This window comes from Sylvia atricapilla, chromosome 11 (genome assembly GCF_009819655.1).
Source record: "Sylvia atricapilla isolate bSylAtr1 chromosome 11, bSylAtr1.pri, whole genome shotgun sequence".
Taxonomy (NCBI): Eukaryota; Metazoa; Chordata; class Aves; order Passeriformes; family Sylviidae; genus Sylvia; species Sylvia atricapilla.
Window position 1 is genome coordinate 21696303 of NC_089150.1, and position 18623 is coordinate 21714925.

General features: G+C 42.6%; 2 protein-coding genes and 1 long non-coding RNA gene across 4 annotated transcripts; 1 reads left to right on the forward strand and 2 right to left on the reverse strand.

Annotated features, from left to right (window-relative positions):
* Window positions 1-2555: 2555 nt before the first annotated feature.
* LOC136366124 (protein BTG1-like) lies at window positions 2556-3897 on the reverse strand. The gene is made up of 2 exons (XM_066327018.1): window positions 3662-3897; window positions 2556-3546 (listed from the first exon to the last, which is right to left on the reverse strand). Exons 1-2 carry the CDS (start codon window positions 3777-3779, stop codon window positions 3194-3196), a joined length of 471 nt encoding a protein of 156 aa, XP_066183115.1. The 5' UTR covers window positions 3780-3897; the 3' UTR covers window positions 2556-3193.
* Window positions 3898-4623: 726 nt separating this feature from the next.
* On the reverse strand, window positions 4624-5907 carry LOC136366178 (uncharacterized). Its single transcript, XR_010744488.1, has 3 exons — window positions 5846-5907; window positions 5204-5254; window positions 4624-5073 (listed from the first exon to the last, which is right to left on the reverse strand). It is a non-coding gene; the product is annotated as an uncharacterized lncRNA (long non-coding RNA).
* A 1009-nt stretch (window positions 5908-6916) lies between these two features.
* On the forward strand, window positions 6917-17509 carry ATRIP (ATR interacting protein). 2 transcript variants are annotated; one of them, XM_066327019.1, is made up of 13 exons: window positions 6917-7237; window positions 8416-8501; window positions 9482-9652; window positions 10310-10425; window positions 10708-10868; window positions 11840-11938; window positions 12423-12552; window positions 13266-13994; window positions 14547-14689; window positions 15241-15332; window positions 16182-16265; window positions 16544-16793; window positions 17270-17509. In XM_066327019.1, the coding sequence occupies exons 1-13, from the start codon at window positions 6961-6963 to the stop codon at window positions 17329-17331; spliced, it is 2400 nt and encodes a 799-aa protein (XP_066183116.1). In that variant the 5' UTR covers window positions 6917-6960; the 3' UTR covers window positions 17332-17509. The 2 variants fall into 2 exon arrangements, with proteins under 2 accessions (XP_066183116.1, XP_066183117.1); XM_066327020.1 differs by having other exon boundaries at window positions 8419-8501.
* The last annotated feature ends 1114 nt before the right edge of the window (window positions 17510-18623 follow it).

Genomic DNA, 18623 nt, shown 5'->3' on the forward strand with positions numbered 1-18623 from the left:
CTAAAAATCCCAAATTTAATGTTTTAATTTACCTAGCTCTAAAGGTAATAGAATCTGAAACAAGTACAGACAATCCCCTTATCTCTTGAAGTTCTCAGAGCAAAACAAATTAATCTCTGGGCTCTTAGGTCCAACTAACGAGTGAGAGGGATGATACACAATAATTGCAGAACAAAAGTGCAATTAAAGGGGCTGTATATATATATAAAAAAGGGTTGTATAAAGTAGAAGGACCTTCCATCTCAGGTGGATTTTACCACTCAGACAAATGTTACATAATTAATTTGGCAGCAAGGCAGTATTTTGGAGAAACAGGCAAATGCACGAGATTTTCCCTTCTATTTCAGCTTTAGTTATCCAACAGTTAAGCCATCCTCATCTAAGCAAGCATGTACTGATTCTTCTCCATGTGTTTTTACTGCTTCAAAGAGGCAAGCATGCAATAATCCTTCCTGCAGAATCCAAACTGGTCTGTTCTAAGTCATGACTGACGAGATGGGGTCAATCCTGTGTGACAAATATGTCATTGTAAAGATGTTAAGATTTTGCCTTGTTTGTTGCAACAGCAGAACACAAAACTGGTCACCTTTCAGGGAAAATACAAACTTGATTTTCTTTACCCCCTCCAAATAACTGCCTCCCTGGCTTACTACCAAGCACTCCATTCCTTCAGAACAGCTCTTGTGCTGTCAGTACATCTTTGACATTTTTTTAAAGCAAAGGAATGCAGTTCTAGATGGCACAGATATCACAGTGTATTTACTTGCAGATCAAGTGTTTTCTGTGCTTCAGTGGGTTTTGTTCAACTCCCCCACCTGCTTGTCTGCAGAGTGACTTCAATGCTATGCCAGTTGCTTAACTACATGGAACTTAACTTGCATTAAATTGCCCATTTACTGATAGATATCAAACCTACAGAGAGCACAGGATACTGGAGATGTGGTATTATATGACATCTGAAACACCCCATTGCTGAGGGGAGGATTAATAAAGCAGCAGAATCCATCATGGCTGGATTAACCCAGGCTCTCCTCTGCTCTTACATGGACACACACCAGGCAAGAACAGAACATCTGAAGGACCTGCTGTGCCCTCCTTCACCTCAAACCACACCCAGCAGCTGGAAATGACATCCTGTCTCCCAGGTCATCTTCAATTCCACTTCAAGTGTTCCCTGCTATGGAAAACCTCCTGTTAAGCTGAAGACTTCACACCTATCTTCTCCAGTGGGCTGTTAACATAATGTGCAGCAAGGCCAATTACCTTTCAAATGAAATTTAATCAAAGAAGGCACCTCACCCTTAGCAGATTTAAAGTTCTTCTGTTCAATTACTGACAAATGTGTCAAATACATCCCTTCGAGGTCCCAAGGAAATAGGATTACCCACACTGAATATTCATCAGAAAGGAAAAAGAAAGTGTTACTGCCTCCTCAAGAGAATGTCATGAGAATTGATTTCCAATCTTATCTAATAAAAAGGCAATTTGCCACCAGACCTTTAACACTCATTTGTTAAAGTTACCCAGAAACGTATTTATTGGAGTGATAGACTAGAAACACACAATCAATTTTTACAGAATTTTAATTACTAAGAAAATTGCACTATGCATTTCCTCCAGATTAAACAAGTACCACTGGACAAGCCTGCCTCCTAGATAATAAGTAAACAGCAAGAAGCAAGACACAGCTTTTTCTAAAGCAAACAAAAGAAAAAAAAAAAAACCTCTTTGTGAGCTGGAGTTCTGCCCTTTCCAGTTTGCCCAGACTTGCCCCTTCCCTTGCTGTATGTTCTACCATGTTATTGACATAGCACAAGGAGGGTTTTTTTGCTGACATACACCAGACAAAGCTCCTTTTCATCGAGTGTTCAACCCTGCTTCAACACCAGGCTACAGAAATCAGCAATGCCAGGCAGCCTTCTATGGCTGAATTAGAAACCAGTGCTTCTTAGAACAGGAATCACAATCTCTGTAAATTAAATCCTTTACTGGGATATCAACACTAAGAGTATTCAGATAAACCAGCAACACGAAGTTCTGTTATTACATCAAATCTACTGTATTTGATACCTTCAGTAAAATTTGTACTCAACTGGTATCAGAGACCCTGACAAACAAGAAAGGAACTCAAAGCCAGAAACAGCAGGATTTACCTTCCAGAAAAGACAAGGTAGTTACAGCACTGACGATAGTTTTCACTTGAGCTTCCTACATTGCAGCTTTAAACCCAAACTCCATTTCCTCATAAACTCATGCTTTTTTTTTTTTTTTTTCAATAGATCAAATATTAGAAGAGTACCTTTGCTTCCATTCAGTACCAAAAAAACTCAACCAATTCTACACAGATTATTCAGCTGAATACAGTCAACCAGCAAGCTTTCCCAAAACTGAGTGTTTTGTTGTGATCTCAAATAAAGATGGATGTTCACAAATACACCTCTTTAACTAGAAAGCTTTCTGCAAATATTAGAAATGGATAGAATAAGCTTTGAAAGCAGTCGTAAAAGCCTGGGGGGGAAAAAAACCCAAAAAAACACAAAACAAAAAACCAAAACAAGTCAGAAGCATCTTAAGCAAGTCTTTATTTTTCTACTCCCATAACTAGAAATAACAAGACAACAGCTCCCCACTTCTTTAGGCTAAAACATAGGGGTGTGATGGAACCCAGCCCTAAAATGAATGCATGCTTTGAAAAAGGAAAAGTAAAGTTATTTCTGTGATTTGTGCCTCACAGTAAAACTTGAATGACCCTGAGAGAATTCTGTGCAGGCAAATCACTGGAAAGATTTATGTGCAGTTTGTTAGATCTGTTTCCCACCCCCCTTTGTGCTATTGCTCTGTAGACTGCAGATTTTATTTTTTTTTTTAGCAAGTACTAATTTTGACTAAAACCCATCATAAAGAGTGCTACAATATTGCTTTTTATTACAAATAGGCAAAACTTTTTCAAAAATATAAATGTGTAAAACAATCCACCGACTGTACAGTGCATTTACAGGACACGACCCAGAAAGGAACACACAGTGTAAAGAACTGCTTTTTCCATTTAGCCCTTGGCCACGAAGAACTTGGCAGTACTATCACTTTAATGACTGTAGGGTGAAAAGAATAGCTAAAACCAAAAAAGCTCAGTTACATCTAACTTTACCATGAGGTTGGTATACATACAACATCGTACAGGGAAGAGTTGTTTTTAACTCGAAACCGTCATCATGTTGTAGCTCTTGGAAGGGCTGGATCTGCCAATTCTCCACTCCTCCTTGCAGCTGGTCCTGCTCTCCAGCTGTTTGGCCACCTTCCCCCCGGGCTGGGGGCTTTCGTACAGCACACAGATAGACCCGTCCTCACCTATGCGATAGGACACTTCGAAGGGGTCGACCCACAGCGTTAATTCGCTGGGTAAGAGCTGGAAGAGTCTCTCATGGCTCAGTCCGATCATCCCCGCCGCTTTTCCTATCAAGGGGTCCATCTTATGGTTGATTCTGATGCAGCGGTAGCCGGAGCCCTTGGAGGGCACCAGGGGGAACCAGTGGTGCTTGTAGTGCTCTGCGGGAGGGAACAAAGAGGAGCTTCTGCGCGGGGCTGCGCTCCGCCGGACCTCGCGGGCTGCGGGAGGGACGCCGGGGACGGATGGGAAGAGGGGCTATCCCCCGGCACTCACCGTGCATCGCCTCCTGCAGGCACTCGCGGAAGCGCCGCAGCTGCTCCTCGCCGACCCCGCCGGCGGCCCGCAGGAGGCGGGTGACGAAGGCGGCCGCCGCGGAGATCTCGGTCCTCATGTCCTCCCCGGCCCCGCTGCCAGCGCCGCCCGGCCCGGCCTCCGCGGCCGGGGGCGGCTCCGCGCAACAGCCGAAGGGCGCGGGCGGGACGGGGCGGGTTTGCTGTGCCGGCGGTGGGGCTGGAGCGGCGCGGATCGCGGGCAGCCCGGCACACGGAGAGCCCTCCCCGCCGGGCAGCGCTCGGTGGCAGCGGCTGGACGCGGCCCGGCGCCCCCCGAGCCCAACGGAAATAACGGGCCAAAGGCGCGGCCGCGCTCCCAGCCCGCCTCCGCACTCGCCTCAGCATCCCCGCGCCAGCCCGGCGGCGGCTCCATCGCCAGCGCTGTTCCAGGCAGACGCCGCCGTTATCCTGCCTTCTTCCCTTTTCCCTCCCCTTTCTCAGGACACAATACAAGCGCAGACTATAAACCGCCCTCCATCTCAGACATACAGCTCCCAGGTAGTCGCTGAAGTGTGGGATTTCCTTTCCCTCTACCAGCAGATGACAAAACTCTTGACATTTACCCAAAATCCACAGCAATCCTCTCCTAACCAACTCTCAGGTCCGGATCAAGATGCTATTTTGTTAGAACAAATTTTCACTGAAGTGCCATTTGCATTTCAGTACCTCATGCTTTAGGAACTAAGAAAAAAAAAGAATCTTTGCTGGTACCTGAACTAATTCAGTCATCCACTTCAGTTTTGATTTATTCAGTGTTTTGAGAATCAGAACACAAAACACACCCATGTCCAACTTCATTGAAATAAAGGACAAAGAAACAACACTCATATTGGAGCTATGGAATTGTTACTAGCATTTAGAATAAACATACCATTAACAGCATGAAGAACCATCCAAATCCACACCTAAGTTATTAAACTTAATGCTTAATTATGCTAAAAAGCTCCTTCCTTCCACAATGTGTGCACCCAAATGAATAAATGCACAAATTCCCAGTTATCCCAGTGATTCTACTCTTGAAGTCAGTCAGACGAGATACTGCTAAAGCCAGGACAGACATTAAGGGCCCTGGTTTTAACTTGCTTGTGAGAAACTAAAGTAATAGTAAGAGCAGAAAGCAGATGGAACAAGCAAATGAAAGGTAGCTAAAAGCATTGCAAGAGCCAAATGGTATTGCTAAAACTGCTCACAAGGATTGAGGTCTGACACCTGGCTCCATTAGTCCTAAGTGGAATAGTCAAATGAAACAAGAAATTCTGGCTATAAAAATCAAAAGATGCCACAGTTGTCAGGTAGTGCTAAAGTCACACTTTGATTTCTTGTGTCCCTCCTCAAGGAGTTTCAGATTTAAGACTGAAACCACAAGCAAGACACAGAAAGGTGAGAAATCAGCTGATATGTAACTGTTTCACTTTCATCCTCCTGCCCAAAAATGGTTCTACAGGCAGCTGTATTTAAAGCTAATTCTACATTTCAGACTTACTTTGTTGTTATTCTGATCCTCTGCAAGTAATTTTCTGTTTGGCAGGAACACCTGGAGTAGAGGAAAACCGAGTCAGTATCTTGGTTTATCTTGTTAAAAATAAAGTTTGTGCAAGTGTTCTACCATTCTATTTTTCTTCAACTTCAGCTAGAGGAAGAGGAGAAAGTGAAACTGAAGGCATATCACTCAAACAGAATACTGTTATATAAAAGCAGCAGTAACAAAAATATAGTAATACTAGCACAATCCTATTAATTTATTAAACAACAAAAAAATTCCCCCCCCCCAAAAAAAACCAACCAAAAAGAGAAACAGCAAAACAAAAACACAGAATTAAGAACAAGTAATGTTTGAATTGAGTTAAATTTCGTTTTAGATTACTTAAATTAAGATCTCAATACATGTCTCTGCAAACATAAGCAGTGGAAACAGCGCACTAGAAATTGCCAGAAGTTTTAAACTAAACAAGCAATTTTGGTTTTACTCCATTTAATCAAAGCATCACTCTCTAAACATAAAGAAATAAAACCATTCTTAAAAGCAAGAAGTAACTTTTCTTTATGGCTAGGCTACAAAGACAAACTATATTACCATTCCCCCTAGAGGGAGAAAAGCAGAAATTCCAAGCATAAATAATGGTACCTTTAGTGTTTTGAGCATCAAACCCATCCACAATTTCCCCAGTTTGGTACATAACTTAACTTCTTGGGGAACCAGAAAAAAACCCTTCGAGCAGCACCTCAAAACTCAAGCGATAGAAGTGCAGCCTCCCTCTGAGACTGCACCTTTTCCCTGCAGCCTTTCCCACCTGCGGATTCTGTTGGGATGGTCTGCTGCCACTTCAGCACAGCGGGGAGCCATGACCCTCAGCGCTTTCTTCGCCTCCTCACAGGCTACTCATGCACTACGGGGGGAAAGAAAATTACCCTCTAGAGATAATCTAATTTTCCTGCGCGTAATGGGGAACAGGGAAATGAACACGAGGAATCAGAATTCTCCGACAGACCTGGAAATATGTCACGCTATCACAGTGGTTTTCACTTAAAAGACCATAAAGGGATTTGTAAACTGATTTAGAAATGAAGATAATTAATAATCCTGTTTTATGAATGTGCTGCAAGACTATGGTATAATCTCCTCTTAAAAGGTTTATCAGCACAGCCGTGACCTCACACTCACCTGAGTTATACGGAGCTGGAAACTCTATTTTTCAGTCCATCTTTAAAAACAGGCAAAATACGATTACAAAAACAAGTTAATGCCATTATGTTAACAGCGTGGGTTTAGCACACAACTTTTGCAAATATTGCACTTCCTCGACACTTCTGGAGGTCCCGATTAATCAAGGGCACTCGTGCCTGTGGCCGGCAGTGCCACGGCCGCACAGGACGGGACACAGCCGACCTCCAGCCGCAGTGTGACACCATCGCGCCCAGGATGAAGCCAGGCGTGACGTCAGGGGACAGCCCTCACCGTGACGTCACCGCTCAAAGTCAGACATCACGGCTCGAAGCATGACGTCACCGCCCTGCCCTCAGGCCGCTGAGGGGAGGAGCCTTCGCGCCTCCCTCCCTCCCAATCAGCGAAGCGCTTGCGTGTGGCCTGTCCGCGGCCAATGGCGGGGGTCCTTACAGCCGGCCCCGAAGAGCCGCCACTCCATTGGCTGTGCCGGCGGTGAGTGGCGGGCGGCGCGGCGCGCGCGGAGGGGCGGGGCCGAGGCGAGGCGGCGTGTGGGTGCCGCGGGTGCGCGTCCCGCCATGGCGGCGCCGCCCGGGCCGCGCAAGCGGAGCGGCCCCGCGCTCGGCGGGGAGAGCGGTGCCGCGGCTGCCCCGCCGGAGCTCCGGAACGGCCTTCCCCCGCACAAGCGCCCCAAGAGCGTCGTGAGCGGGATCGTGGACCCCTTCGGGGACAGTGATGACTTCACGGCGGACGACCTGGAGCAGATCGACATCCTGGCCTCGCAGGCGCTGTCGCAGGATCCGCCCGCGGGACACGCGTGGGGACCCCCGGAGCTGGCCCGGGGCGGGCGGCAAGGTCGGTGTGTCCCGACGGCTGCCCCTCACTGCCCCGCTGCTGCGACAGGGTTTGTTGTCCCTTTAGGAACCGCAGAATGGCCTGGGGTGGCAGGGACCTTAAAGCCCATCCAGTGCCAGCCCCTGCCGTGGGCAGGGACACCTTCCACTATCCCGGGATGCTCCAAGCTCCATCCAACCTGGCCTTGAACCCTTCCAGAGAGGGGGCATCCACAGCCCCTCTGGGCAACCTGTGCCAGGGCCTCACCTCCCTCACAGGGAAGGATTTCTTCCTAATATCTAACCCGAATCCCCGTCAGCGTGAAGCGCCCTCCCTCTTGTCTGTCACTACAGGCTCTTGCGAATAGACTTGCTCCAGATTTCTTGTAAGTTCCCTTAGGGGAATTGCTGTTCCCCTGGCCACCAGCACTCCTTGGTGTCGGAGGGATGGTTGGGATTCAGAGAAATAACGGGGATAACAATCCCAGCAGGCATATTGCACTGATCTCACGGCACCAGGAGCCTGTGCCTGGTGTGTGCGGTGATGCCAGCCTGCGACAAGGGATGCTGTGTGTTAAATCTACCGAATAAAAAAAACACCGAGTTTCCTAAACTTTCAACGTGAAGTAGGTATCATATTCTGGTAGCATATTGGCTTTCGGATTTTTTTTCCTCTCATAATTTCCACTAAAAAATGCATTGCATGCCTTGTATTGACAGCTGGCTTTCAGGTTTACTTTGAAAGAAACAAAAGCAGGGTTTCTTAATAATGAAGCTTAGAGAGCTTGAATAATCTAAGTATGTTTTAGCAATCCTGACATCTGTCATCTCACCGGGTGAATAAGTTTTCAGTGAACCCTTGTTTGTGCACTAGCTGAAGTTATCTCATAAGAAATGCTTGCTTTTGCTGTGGGTCATCTTACTGGTTTAAGAGATGAGATGATCTTAAAGGTCCCTTTCAACCCAAACCATTCTGTGATTAGAAATTTGAAGGGACAAGGGTTCTTCTGTTACAAGAATTGATGCACAAGCACTAACAAAGTTCCTGTGCTGGTTAGATGAGTCAGTTTACCTGTTTGTAAATGATAGTAAAATACTAAGATATTCAGATGTATGCAGTGACAAATAACAAAACCTTGGTGTTGAGTCACCGGTGATGTACATTCATCATCTGCTTCAGATTTTGGCTTCTCCCTGCAGCAGGAAGCAGAGCAGAAGATGATCTGATGAGAGATGCATTCCAGTTTAAAGTGCTGCAGACACAGCATGAGGAAGTCAAACAGAAGGTTGGCAATACCCTCCCCTCTCCTCTAAATATCACATTTTTGATAGGAATAACTTAAAGGTGGAATAAATCCAGTCCCAAGCATTTAAATGTAATCAAGGTGATCAATAATCTTTGTAATCCAGGAGTGTGTTAAAATCATTACTAAAGAGGGAGAGCAGTGTTTTATTTCTTGGTCATTTCAGATTAGCATGTGCTAATTTTTCAGTTTTATTTGTTCCTTATAAAATAATTCTCGGTCCTGTCAGCCAGAGTTGTTTTGTTCAACTTAAATTTTGAGAAAGTGAGGTGACTTCTAAGTGACTTTATTTTACTTTACTTTACGTTCTGGTGGTCATTTATGGAAAGATACTCTGTTTCCCTTTCTTCCTTCTCTGTATCTTTCCCATCTCTATTATATCCACCTTTATCAGGGAGTATCCTACCTGCATACCATATTAAATCATAATTTTACATTGTAGAGAAGTGTCTTTCTGATCTTTTCTTCTTGCTTTTCTGAGTAACTTCTTTACTATCCTCCAAAGTCTTGTCTCTGAGTGGTGGTGGCTGCTCAGGAAGCATTAGAGACTCAGTGTCATGAAGATACTGTCTGTGGGTTGTACCTTGTCTTAGAGTGCTTGTGGGCTATTCTGATGGATGTAATAGTACAATTAAATTATCACTGTTATAATCCAAACAATGAATAAATTACTGATGTGTGTGACTAGAACACTTAAAAAAAAAAAAACCCAAAACATAATTGCAGAGAAGGGGAAAGAGAAGGATGGTCTTGCCATTTTTAATTATGTTGAAGAAAACAGTAGCTGAGCCTGATTTAATCAGAGAAAGATTAGAGGCAACGTGTATAGAATTTCTGAGCTGGGTTACCAGGAACATCTTTCTCCCTAAAAATTATAAATACATGTAATTTTCCACCACATACTGATGCAAATATATCCTTTTGGCTGTATGCATCCTTTAATGGAATCCCTCTGTTTGCAGCTGAAAGAAGTGCAGGAGGAAATTCTCACTAAAAATGGAGAAATTAAATTTCTGCGTGACTCAATGCAGCAGATGGAGCATGGTATGGAGGAACAGAAAAGGTCATACTTGCTACTGGAACAGCAAAAATCTCAGCTTTTAAGTGAAAAAGAAAAAGAGTTCTCCAAAAAGGTTTGTAAATATGTCAGTTACCTGCAGATCACATACAGAAGCTGATTTATGACTTAATGATGTTACTGGCCATTTAGTCAAAGGAAGAACAACTGTGTGAAATTTGTGTGAAATTTCCACAGTGCTTTTATTTTCTTGCCTAGAATAAAACATTTTTAAGAACTCACTGAGGGTTTTCCCCTGCCAAAATAAAGGAGTGAAATTCAGGTACTAGAGGTTTTCATTTACCTATTGCTTTCTTGAAGCCATCACGAAAACATTGCAATTGGAATGTATTTTAGAGTGGGACAAAGTGACAGGACATGATTTGTGGCTCTGATCAGATTACTGTTCCTGTTGCAGTCATCTCTGTGCAGGCCCTGAAGAGGACAGGAGCTGCTTTTGCCCAGTTGGCCCTGCAGTTGCAGCCTCACTGGAGCTGTGCTCTCCGTGGCACTTGCTCTGTCTTAGCCACTCACTCAAAGGCTCCTTGCCTGAGCTCCTTTCACTTGGTTCTCAGATAGTGTTAATTGGACTAATGCTCCTAAAAACAGAGATCTTGTGCCCAGTTGACAGTAAGGAGATGGTGAGCTCGAGCTCACGTGGTAACTCAGTTGCTCTGCAGTGGCACCACTTATAAACTGGTAACAATAAAACTGTCCTGAACTCCTCTCGCAGTTACAGTCCCTGCACTCGGAGCTGCAGTTCAAAGATGCAGAAATGAATGAATTAAGAACACGACTTCAGAACTGTGAAAGAAATAAACACCTTTCTCAGGCAGTTCCAACAACAAGGTAGGGAGATTGGAAGATGAATTTGGTTTTTGCAATATGTGTGTTTAAACTATTGAAGGGGGTGTCTTTCTTCATGTAACTCTTAGCTCTGTTGTCTTCAAAAAATACAACAAAAAAGTCTGATGACATCAATGGAATTTGCTCAAAAAAGAGCCTTCCTTGCATCTGTGACAGAAATTTAGAGAGTTTATAGTTAAGTATCTTTAAAACATCAGTGCAGAGAAAATAGATTGTTTAATAAAATAATTACAAAAGAAATACTGATTTGTCTTTTTATCTTAGTCCTAAAAAGAATCATGTGGTACAAGTGAAATCAGAAGGATGTTCTCCACAGCCAGGAAGAAGATCTTTTCCTACAAAGGAATCCTTCAGTGCTGAAATGTCTAGTGTGCCATTGTGTTCTTCAGGAAATTTGATGGGCCTGACTACTTCAGTCAAAGAAGGTAAACCCATGTACAGCTTGCAACATTTTTAGCTGCATGTGAACGTTCTATATTAGAGAAGGATTTTGTGACTGAACAGTTGCAGTCAGTTCACAGTTATTTGTTTTATTTTGGTTTTGCCTGATTTTTTTACACTTTATACCAACTGGAGTTAAATAGCCATGACTGAAATTTGCTTGAAGATCATTTTAATTCATACCTTAGTACCAGATGCCAAGGTGTCAGTGATGAAGTGGCCAGTGACTGCAATAAAAAACTTTATTGTGTGATGAACTAGAACATCCAAATTGTTAATCTGTCTTTTCTCGTTGCATGAAGAATAGGAAATAATTTGCCTATTTCTTGGTCTTCTAGTCAGCTAATGCATTTTTTGTATTCTTGTTCTAGCTTGTTGGATTGGATTTCAGAGGGTACATATTTAGCCATATTGAAAGAAGCAACTGAAACAATATATTCATTTCCTCTTTTATATGTAGGGCAGTAATTCTCACAAAATTGTATCTTGAAATTCATTGAATAAAGCTTAGAAAATTAATATATGCACGTATTTGAAGATTGCTGTAATATGAAACAAAAATAGTGATTTTTTATAGCAATGGGAAATAATAAATGGAAGAAATGTGGATATCATCAGCTAATCCTAACTTGAAGTGTCATGAAAAATCTGAGATGTTGATGTCAGTTACATGGTTCATTCTAAAGAGATGGGCAGTAGGAAATCAGCAAAAAGAAAAATGCAGTAGCCTGAGAGCATTAGTACTGCTATTGTTTGTTATGGTAGCAACATTCAACATGCCTATTTGTTTGAAAAAATATATTTGTTTACTTTTTTCCTGAGCTCTGCAAGGCTTTTGGCTTTGATTTGCTTGGTAATTGTGACATAAAGAGATGATTAAAAGATCATCTAACACTGTGGCTGTGTGTAGAGGCTGAGTGCAGTTCTGTGATCTCCCAATCCCTGTTTGTTTCAGACAGGAAGATAACCCCTCCTGAAGTGTCATCCCTGAAGGAGCACAAAGCAACAGGAAAATACTGCTCCTATAACTCTGTCCCCAAACTAAAGACACAAGGTAATATCATTCTGGTAATGCAGAAATAAAACCTGGGTAAATGTACCTTAAAAAAACCCAAAAAACAAAAACCAAACCAAAACAAAAAAAACCCCACTATAAAGCATTTTCAGCTCCAAGAATTCTTTAGGGTACTATCTTAGTTGCAGTTGGCAGTGGAATTGCATCACATAATTTCAATATCTGGAATGGAAAACAGAGGGCAAGTCACCAGGACAGCTGGGATATGTGATCACTTGGCTCAAGCTATTTTGCTAATAGGGGATCATAATTAAAATACCTCTAAATATAACTTGGTTTATATTTAAATACCTTAAATTCATTTTCCTGAAAATCATCCTCCTGTTAAGAAAGAAGATTCATAATGAAAAAAACCCTTTTGAGGTTGCAAGCACTCTAAGTAAGGCCAATCTTCTGAAAATACTGATTTTTTTCTTAGAGGTAATGGCAAATCTACTCCAAAGACAGTTCTGTATCCTTCCAGGTTCTATGTTGCTGAATGCACTGATGAAGCAGCCCATTGTCCCTGGGTCATTTCTTGGACTCTGCCACCTTCTCAGTAGCAACTCTGAGCCTCTACCTGGAGCTGTGTTGCCACCCAACTCTTGGGATACGTAAGTTTTATTTTCTGTGTTAAACTTTATCTGCCATGTTCAGCACAGTGGCAGTCTCTGCACTAAGAAACACTTGGTCATGCAGCTCATTCCCTGTGGTAAATCATGCCCTGTTAGGCCATTTAGTGTAACATTTGGAACATCATTCTGTATCTTTGATTATCACAGATACTAAACACTGGAACATCACTAAAAAGCAAATGAGGTTAATTATCTGTTAGGGGAAGGCACAGAACTAAACATGGAAGTAGCTGTTAGCAGTTTGCATTGCAATGAGGGAAGCACAGAAGCATCATGAGTTAAGGGGGAAGAAAATGCTGAAGATGTGATTAAAAGTTGGTTTTTTTTATCTTCAGAATAGAAACGGTGTTCAATTTGTAACATACAATTGTGTGCAACTTTCCAAGATATATTTCCTGGTAAAGCATTTTAAATATGAAGATTGGATATGAATTATAATAGTTTTTTACTTTACAGGATTAGACTACAGCTTCTGAAATACTCTTGTTTTTCAGATAGGTTATTTTATTAGTAATGAAACCTGGAATGCTTTGAAATGGCTCTTCTTATGCAGGCTCCTCTATTTTGGAAACAGACATCTCTTTGTACTCTGGCCTTTCTATTATTCAATTCATAATATAGATAACTCAGATTTCAATTCTGTTCTCTGCCTTTTCTTGTGGAGCATTTCCCTTTTCCTTCTATTTGGACAGGAGGCCCACACAACTCCCCAGCAGCAGGACAACTCAAGAAGGAATCGCTCCTCTTTTATCCCTGCAAGAAGCTCAAAAACTGGCAATAACAGGACTGAACTCGATTGCTCTGGATGAAGGATTATCTGAGGGAAACCCAGCAGAAGGCCAGGGAGGGCTCCTGCCCCTCACCCAGAGCAGGATCCAAGGTGCTGTGCATCTCCTGCCCTTGGTGGAGCACCACGTTGATGCCTTCTGCCGAGCAGAGCAGCTCAGGGACACTCCAGGGAATGGAGCCTGTGGGACCCATCCAGCCACTGCTTCCAGAGCCAGCACAAACACGGTGTCGAGCAAGGAGGACTTCAGGCTGTCCCTTGAAGAAAATACTCTTGTATCACTGGGAATCCTTTATTATTTGGTCTTCTACAGTTGGGATGTTGTCCACACATTGCTGCCTGCTGAAATGGAAAAACGTTCTGCTGCTGAAGATGAACAGGCTTCCAAGGTGGACAAAAATGTGTTGTGTGACAATCAGTGTGACAATAAAGAAGAGAGCAGGACACAAGGAGGGCTGCCTGCTCCACAAGATCCTCCCAATACTGATGGAGCTCAACATTCTTTGTTTAAAAAGCTGCTTCAGATTTTAGCTTTTTCGGCTGCAAGGGGCTCCCAGACTGACAATATCCTGAGCCAAAGCCTAAAGGTTTTGGTGAAATTAGCTGAAAATTCAACTATGGACTTGTTAATAAAGTAAGTCAGTAATAGCTTTAAAATTATTTCAGTCTGCTGTTTAGCAGTTTTCATTCTCTGTTGAAACTCATCTGTGCAGCTTCCAGTTGAAATTGTGCTTCCAGTAGAAATATATGAGAGAAATCACATCTCAGATCACATTTGAGAAGCAGCTGAGGATCTTTCTACTGCCTTTGCTGTTAATGGGTGTAATAATCATCCCTGATCAGTAACAAGGTTTGCTGATGATGTTCATATGAAGTGATGCTGTAGCCTCATTGAAAGTGAAGAAGCTTTATAACATTAATTTTGGAATTTTTGTGATTGCTGGGAGGTGCATAAGGAAGGAAAGCACAGAACCTCATTCTGGAAGTAAAATTGCCAGTGTGAACTGCAGAGTGACTGCCAAAGTAACAATGTTTTTCAGCATACTTTGTACTTATGACAGATAATTTGAGATGGGGTATGTTCTGAATAGCTAAAAAAACACAAATTGTGATGCTGTCTACAAAAAATAGTGTATTTTTAACTTGTAGCTGCACTTCCCTTTTCTAACTAAGTTTTATTTTGAAGTTTCCAGCACTTGCTGAGCAGCCAGACACTGCAGCGCTGTCTGTGCCCTGAGACCCCTGTGCCCTCTGTGCTTCTGACTGTGAGACTCCTGTGTGCTCTTGCTCAGCACCACCTGTTGGTTGCTCAGCTCTGTTCTCATTCAGGTAAAACACTGCAGGACACAGAGAACTGTTACCAGGACTAAAAGTAATGCAAACAGGCCTTGCTGCAAGGTGCTGAAACCACAGAAGGCAAAAAGCCTCCTATGTACCCTGAAAAATTGCTTTCTACTTATGATTTGGAGAGTAATTGTCCTGTGGTATCTGTCTACAAAGCAGTGCTTTTGATAGCCTTTTTAAAATTACTTTCTAGGTTGTGTGTATAAGGTTGATGAGGAAAAAGGGGTTTTTGAGGAGTTTTGAAGTTAAGTTTATCTGTGCTCATGGCACTGTCTAGAAATTTCAGTCTGCATGACAAATGATCTCTGTTCAGTTCCTTATGAATGAACCAGGACAGGATTACCACAAAGGCAAATATAAAGTTTAGGGATACCAATTTTCTCAGCACTGCCAAAGATGTGGGAAATAAAACAAGAACCTGAACCTGTACCATGAGTCCTAGGATAGAACTCCAAATGTTTTCTTGCCTAAAAGAATTCATTTTTGTCATGAACAAGTGGCTGGTTGGAAAAAGAACAAAGTTCTCTCTGTTTCAGACACGTGCCTTCTCCTTGCACTCTACATGTATATAACATCAAGACCAGATAAATCAGCATCTGAAATGCTTTGGCTTCAGCTGGAGCAAGAGGTAACCACGGCTGAGTGTCCATGTGCTCTTACCTTCTCCATCCAGCTGGGGGAGTGGGAGGAGCAGCACAGTGCACATATTGCCTTGGAAACAAGTTCTTTCTCTAGCTGAAATACAATGCAAGTATTTGCTTACAGTAAGGGGTTACAATGATTTTTGAAAGGACCTGCTTGAAACTGAATCACTAACTAGCCGTGAAGAGAGCATTGGTCATAACAGTCTCTGAAGTCACTGAAAAACCAAGGAAAATCCTAGGATGGCTGCAGATGTTCAGCACTAAGCTTTATTTAGCTTTTAGGGCAATAGAATAGTAAAAAGAAGCAAGATTTGTGTTTCATTTTGATTGTATTTATTACATTTAAAAGGCATTCCCTAATGATTTAGGATTTATATTCCTTGCATTCAATGGAAATGCTAACTTGCTTTTTAACAAGCATGTTAATATATAGATAAATGGCTTTTGAACCGAATTTGTGTTGTTTGTACAGACAGAAGTGACTTGTTTGAGGTTCTATTTGCTCTACTTTCCTCATTTTAAAGAATTTTGAACCCTTTCCATTACCCCTACCTGCACTGTTACATTAAGTGTAAACACATTATTTGTATGCAGTGAATTAAAGGCCACTGACCTTGTCAGCCTCACTCATCAGAAAGTTGAGAAGGTTTCTGTGCAAGGCAAATTCTGTTTGTAAAGTGTTACAGGGGGAAAAAAGCTTGTACAACTTTGAGGGTAAAAGACATCAGCTGTTAAGAAAAAAAAAAAACAAAAACCAAAACCCAAGAATATTTTAAACGAATACTAAATCATCATAAGTTAGCCCTCACTAACACAGCCTGTGTTTGTAACAGACAGTCAGGCTCCTGACACGCTGCATGTGGTGCTCCAGACCAGCAGTTTTATTTCCTGGCACAGACTGTCAGTGCAGCCTCGAGGTACGTTCACCACGCCTCCCCCACTCTAACCTGCTGAGAACTTCCAGTACTCAGGGCTGAAATTGCTTTGTGCCCCTTTTTATTTTTTTGCTGTAGAGAAACAGAAGTGTCCTGTACTTTAGAGGATGCCACCTTCTAGGAAGCTTGCTTTGACTTGCTAGAAAATATCCTGAAATTTGAAAGTTTGAAGAGATTAAGCAGTAAAGTTCATACTGAAGTAAGTTTTCTGCTCCTATATTTTTGCTTTGTGTATTGAGGCACTGTTTTTCCTCTTGCAGGTGGTTAAGGCACTAATTGTGATGTTGCACAGACAGTGGATGAAGATAAGAAGATCTGAGACCAGCTTGTGTGCACATAAGGAACAAGTTATTCAGTTTTTACGGGATGCTGTTTTACTCTTGCACAGTCTGTCTCAGAAAGATAAACTGTTCCATGAACACTGTTTGGAAGTTCTCCATCAATATGACCAAGCCATGCCAGGAGTAAGAGCCATTCTCAAAAAGACTCAAAAACTAAGTGATTCTGAAGGTAAAAATCAGTCAAATTAGACTTTTTTCCATGTTGCAGAAATAAAAATTTCACTTCTGTCACTTTTCTCTTTTAACAAGAACCACAGCTGGTTGTGGCTCAGACCTCTAGAGGCAGTTTAGATTGGATATTAGGGAGAAATTCTTCCCTGTGAAGGTGGGGAGGCCCTGGCACAGGTTGCCCAGAGAAACTGTGGCTGCCCCATCCCTGGGAGGTGTCCAGGCCCAGGTTGGATGGGGCTTTGAGCAGCCTGGAATAGTGGAAGGTGTCCCAAAGAAAGGCATTAAAGAAAAGAGGGGGAGAAGTTCGTGTAACAAAACACAAATCTAAAGACCTGTTTGCATGGAACCTTCAACATTTGTATTTGCTGCAGTCTTCTACCATCAGTATGTTCTGAAGTGCAGAGAGCAGCTATAATTATACTGTATGAAGCAGGGAAAATTCCTTCTCTGAAACATTACTGTTTTTTGTTGCAGAGCTGATTTTGGATGAGTTGTATCCTCCTGAGCCAGAAGACCAAGGAACAGACTCCAGCTAGCCAACAGCAAAGATCTCTGTCCTTGCTTATCTGAATCACCCTTGCCAATGTAAATGTGAACTTTGAATCATCCTCTCAAGTGATAATCTTGGGTTACACTCAAACACAGCACGACTAAGACACGGTTCTTTGTTGTAATTATTTCAGTGCTATTTAAATGTAGCTGAAAGCAAAGGAATTTTGATGAGAGTGATACTGCTGTGCAAACCCATTCAATGGCTGGTTCTGGTTATGAATTCCATCCTGTATGAAACCACTGTGAATGGAAATTTCTCTCTCTTCACCATTTTACTGTGACTACAGCTGAATTTATGATGCTGAATGTGCCAAGGTGTTTGACATCACTGCATTCACATGAAAGCCTTTTGAACACACTCATTTCTTTTGTAGCTGTACCACTTCCTTGTGTGACTTCCAGAATTTTCATATTGTTGATATTAGTGAACAGTTTACAGTGATTTTAAAAACCCTTCTAGAAAAAATTCAAGAGTTGGCAGTTCACTACAGGGCTTTGAATTTCTTGCTGTGGATTGGTCATCTGAGCTCACTCAGTGTCATGAATCTGCTGAAAATGTAATTACTGATATGCCAAAAAAACCACCCCCCAGAACTTAGATTTTATAAGTCTCCTTAAGAGAGTAAGATGGTGTTATTGAGGAATGCATCCTAGGCAATAGAAGGCTATTTAAATGTGTGCAGAGTGACTGGGGTTTTGGTCATAGTGAAGATGAAGGAGCATCTGATTCCTAGGATTCAGCACCAAAGATTGGAGGAAGATGATCTGCTGCCCCACCCTTTGAAGTGTCATACTGGGCTGCAGATCATCAACCGAGCCTTAGACCCTAAAAAGGGAAGTGTGAGTGTTATTAAAATGAGCCCACGGGTGTGTGTTTTTAGATGGGAGAGCTTTTTTCAATTTTCAACAGGGACTTGGTTAAGGATGAGCCTGGATCCAGAAACCAGGAGGACAAGAGACTGTACGAGAGTGGGAAGGAAGCATTTGGAAAATTGGGAGACATTCTGTTCTCTAGTCATGCCCAAAGAGGCTGTGACCTGCCCTGCAGCAAAGCTCAGCATGGTGCTCAGGACGCTCCTGGCTTGGCTCTTGCTTTTGAAGAGAACTGACCTAGAAATGCCTATGGAGGAAGAACTAGCATAATAATCCAGCATCTCCCGAGGGCCAAAGCTCCTTCCTCCCCTCAGCCTGGGCTCAGCCTCCTCCTCTCTGAGCAGCAACTGCACAAGGAAGGGCCAGCTTGTTTCTGTGACACACAAGCTGCCAACTGCTCTCT

Coding starts and splice junctions, on each gene's coding strand:
- LOC136366124 (XM_066327018.1), bottom strand. CDS start 3,779: ATGAGGACCGAGATCTCCGCGGCGGCCGCCTTCGTCACCCGCCTCCTG. Junction 3,547..3,661: donor CCTGCAGGAGGCGATGCACG/GTGAGTGCCGGG, acceptor TCCCTCCCGCAG/AGCACTACAAGCACCACTGG.
- ATRIP (XM_066327019.1), top strand. CDS start 6,961: ATGGCGGCGCCGCCCGGGCCGCGCAAGCGGAGCGGCCCCGCGCTCGGC. Junction 7,238..8,415: donor GGCCCGGGGCGGGCGGCAAG/GTCGGTGTGTCC, acceptor TTCTCCCTGCAG/CAGGAAGCAGAGCAGAAGAT. Junction 12,553..13,265: donor CCACCCAACTCTTGGGATAC/GTAAGTTTTATT, acceptor CTATTTGGACAG/GAGGCCCACACAACTCCCCA.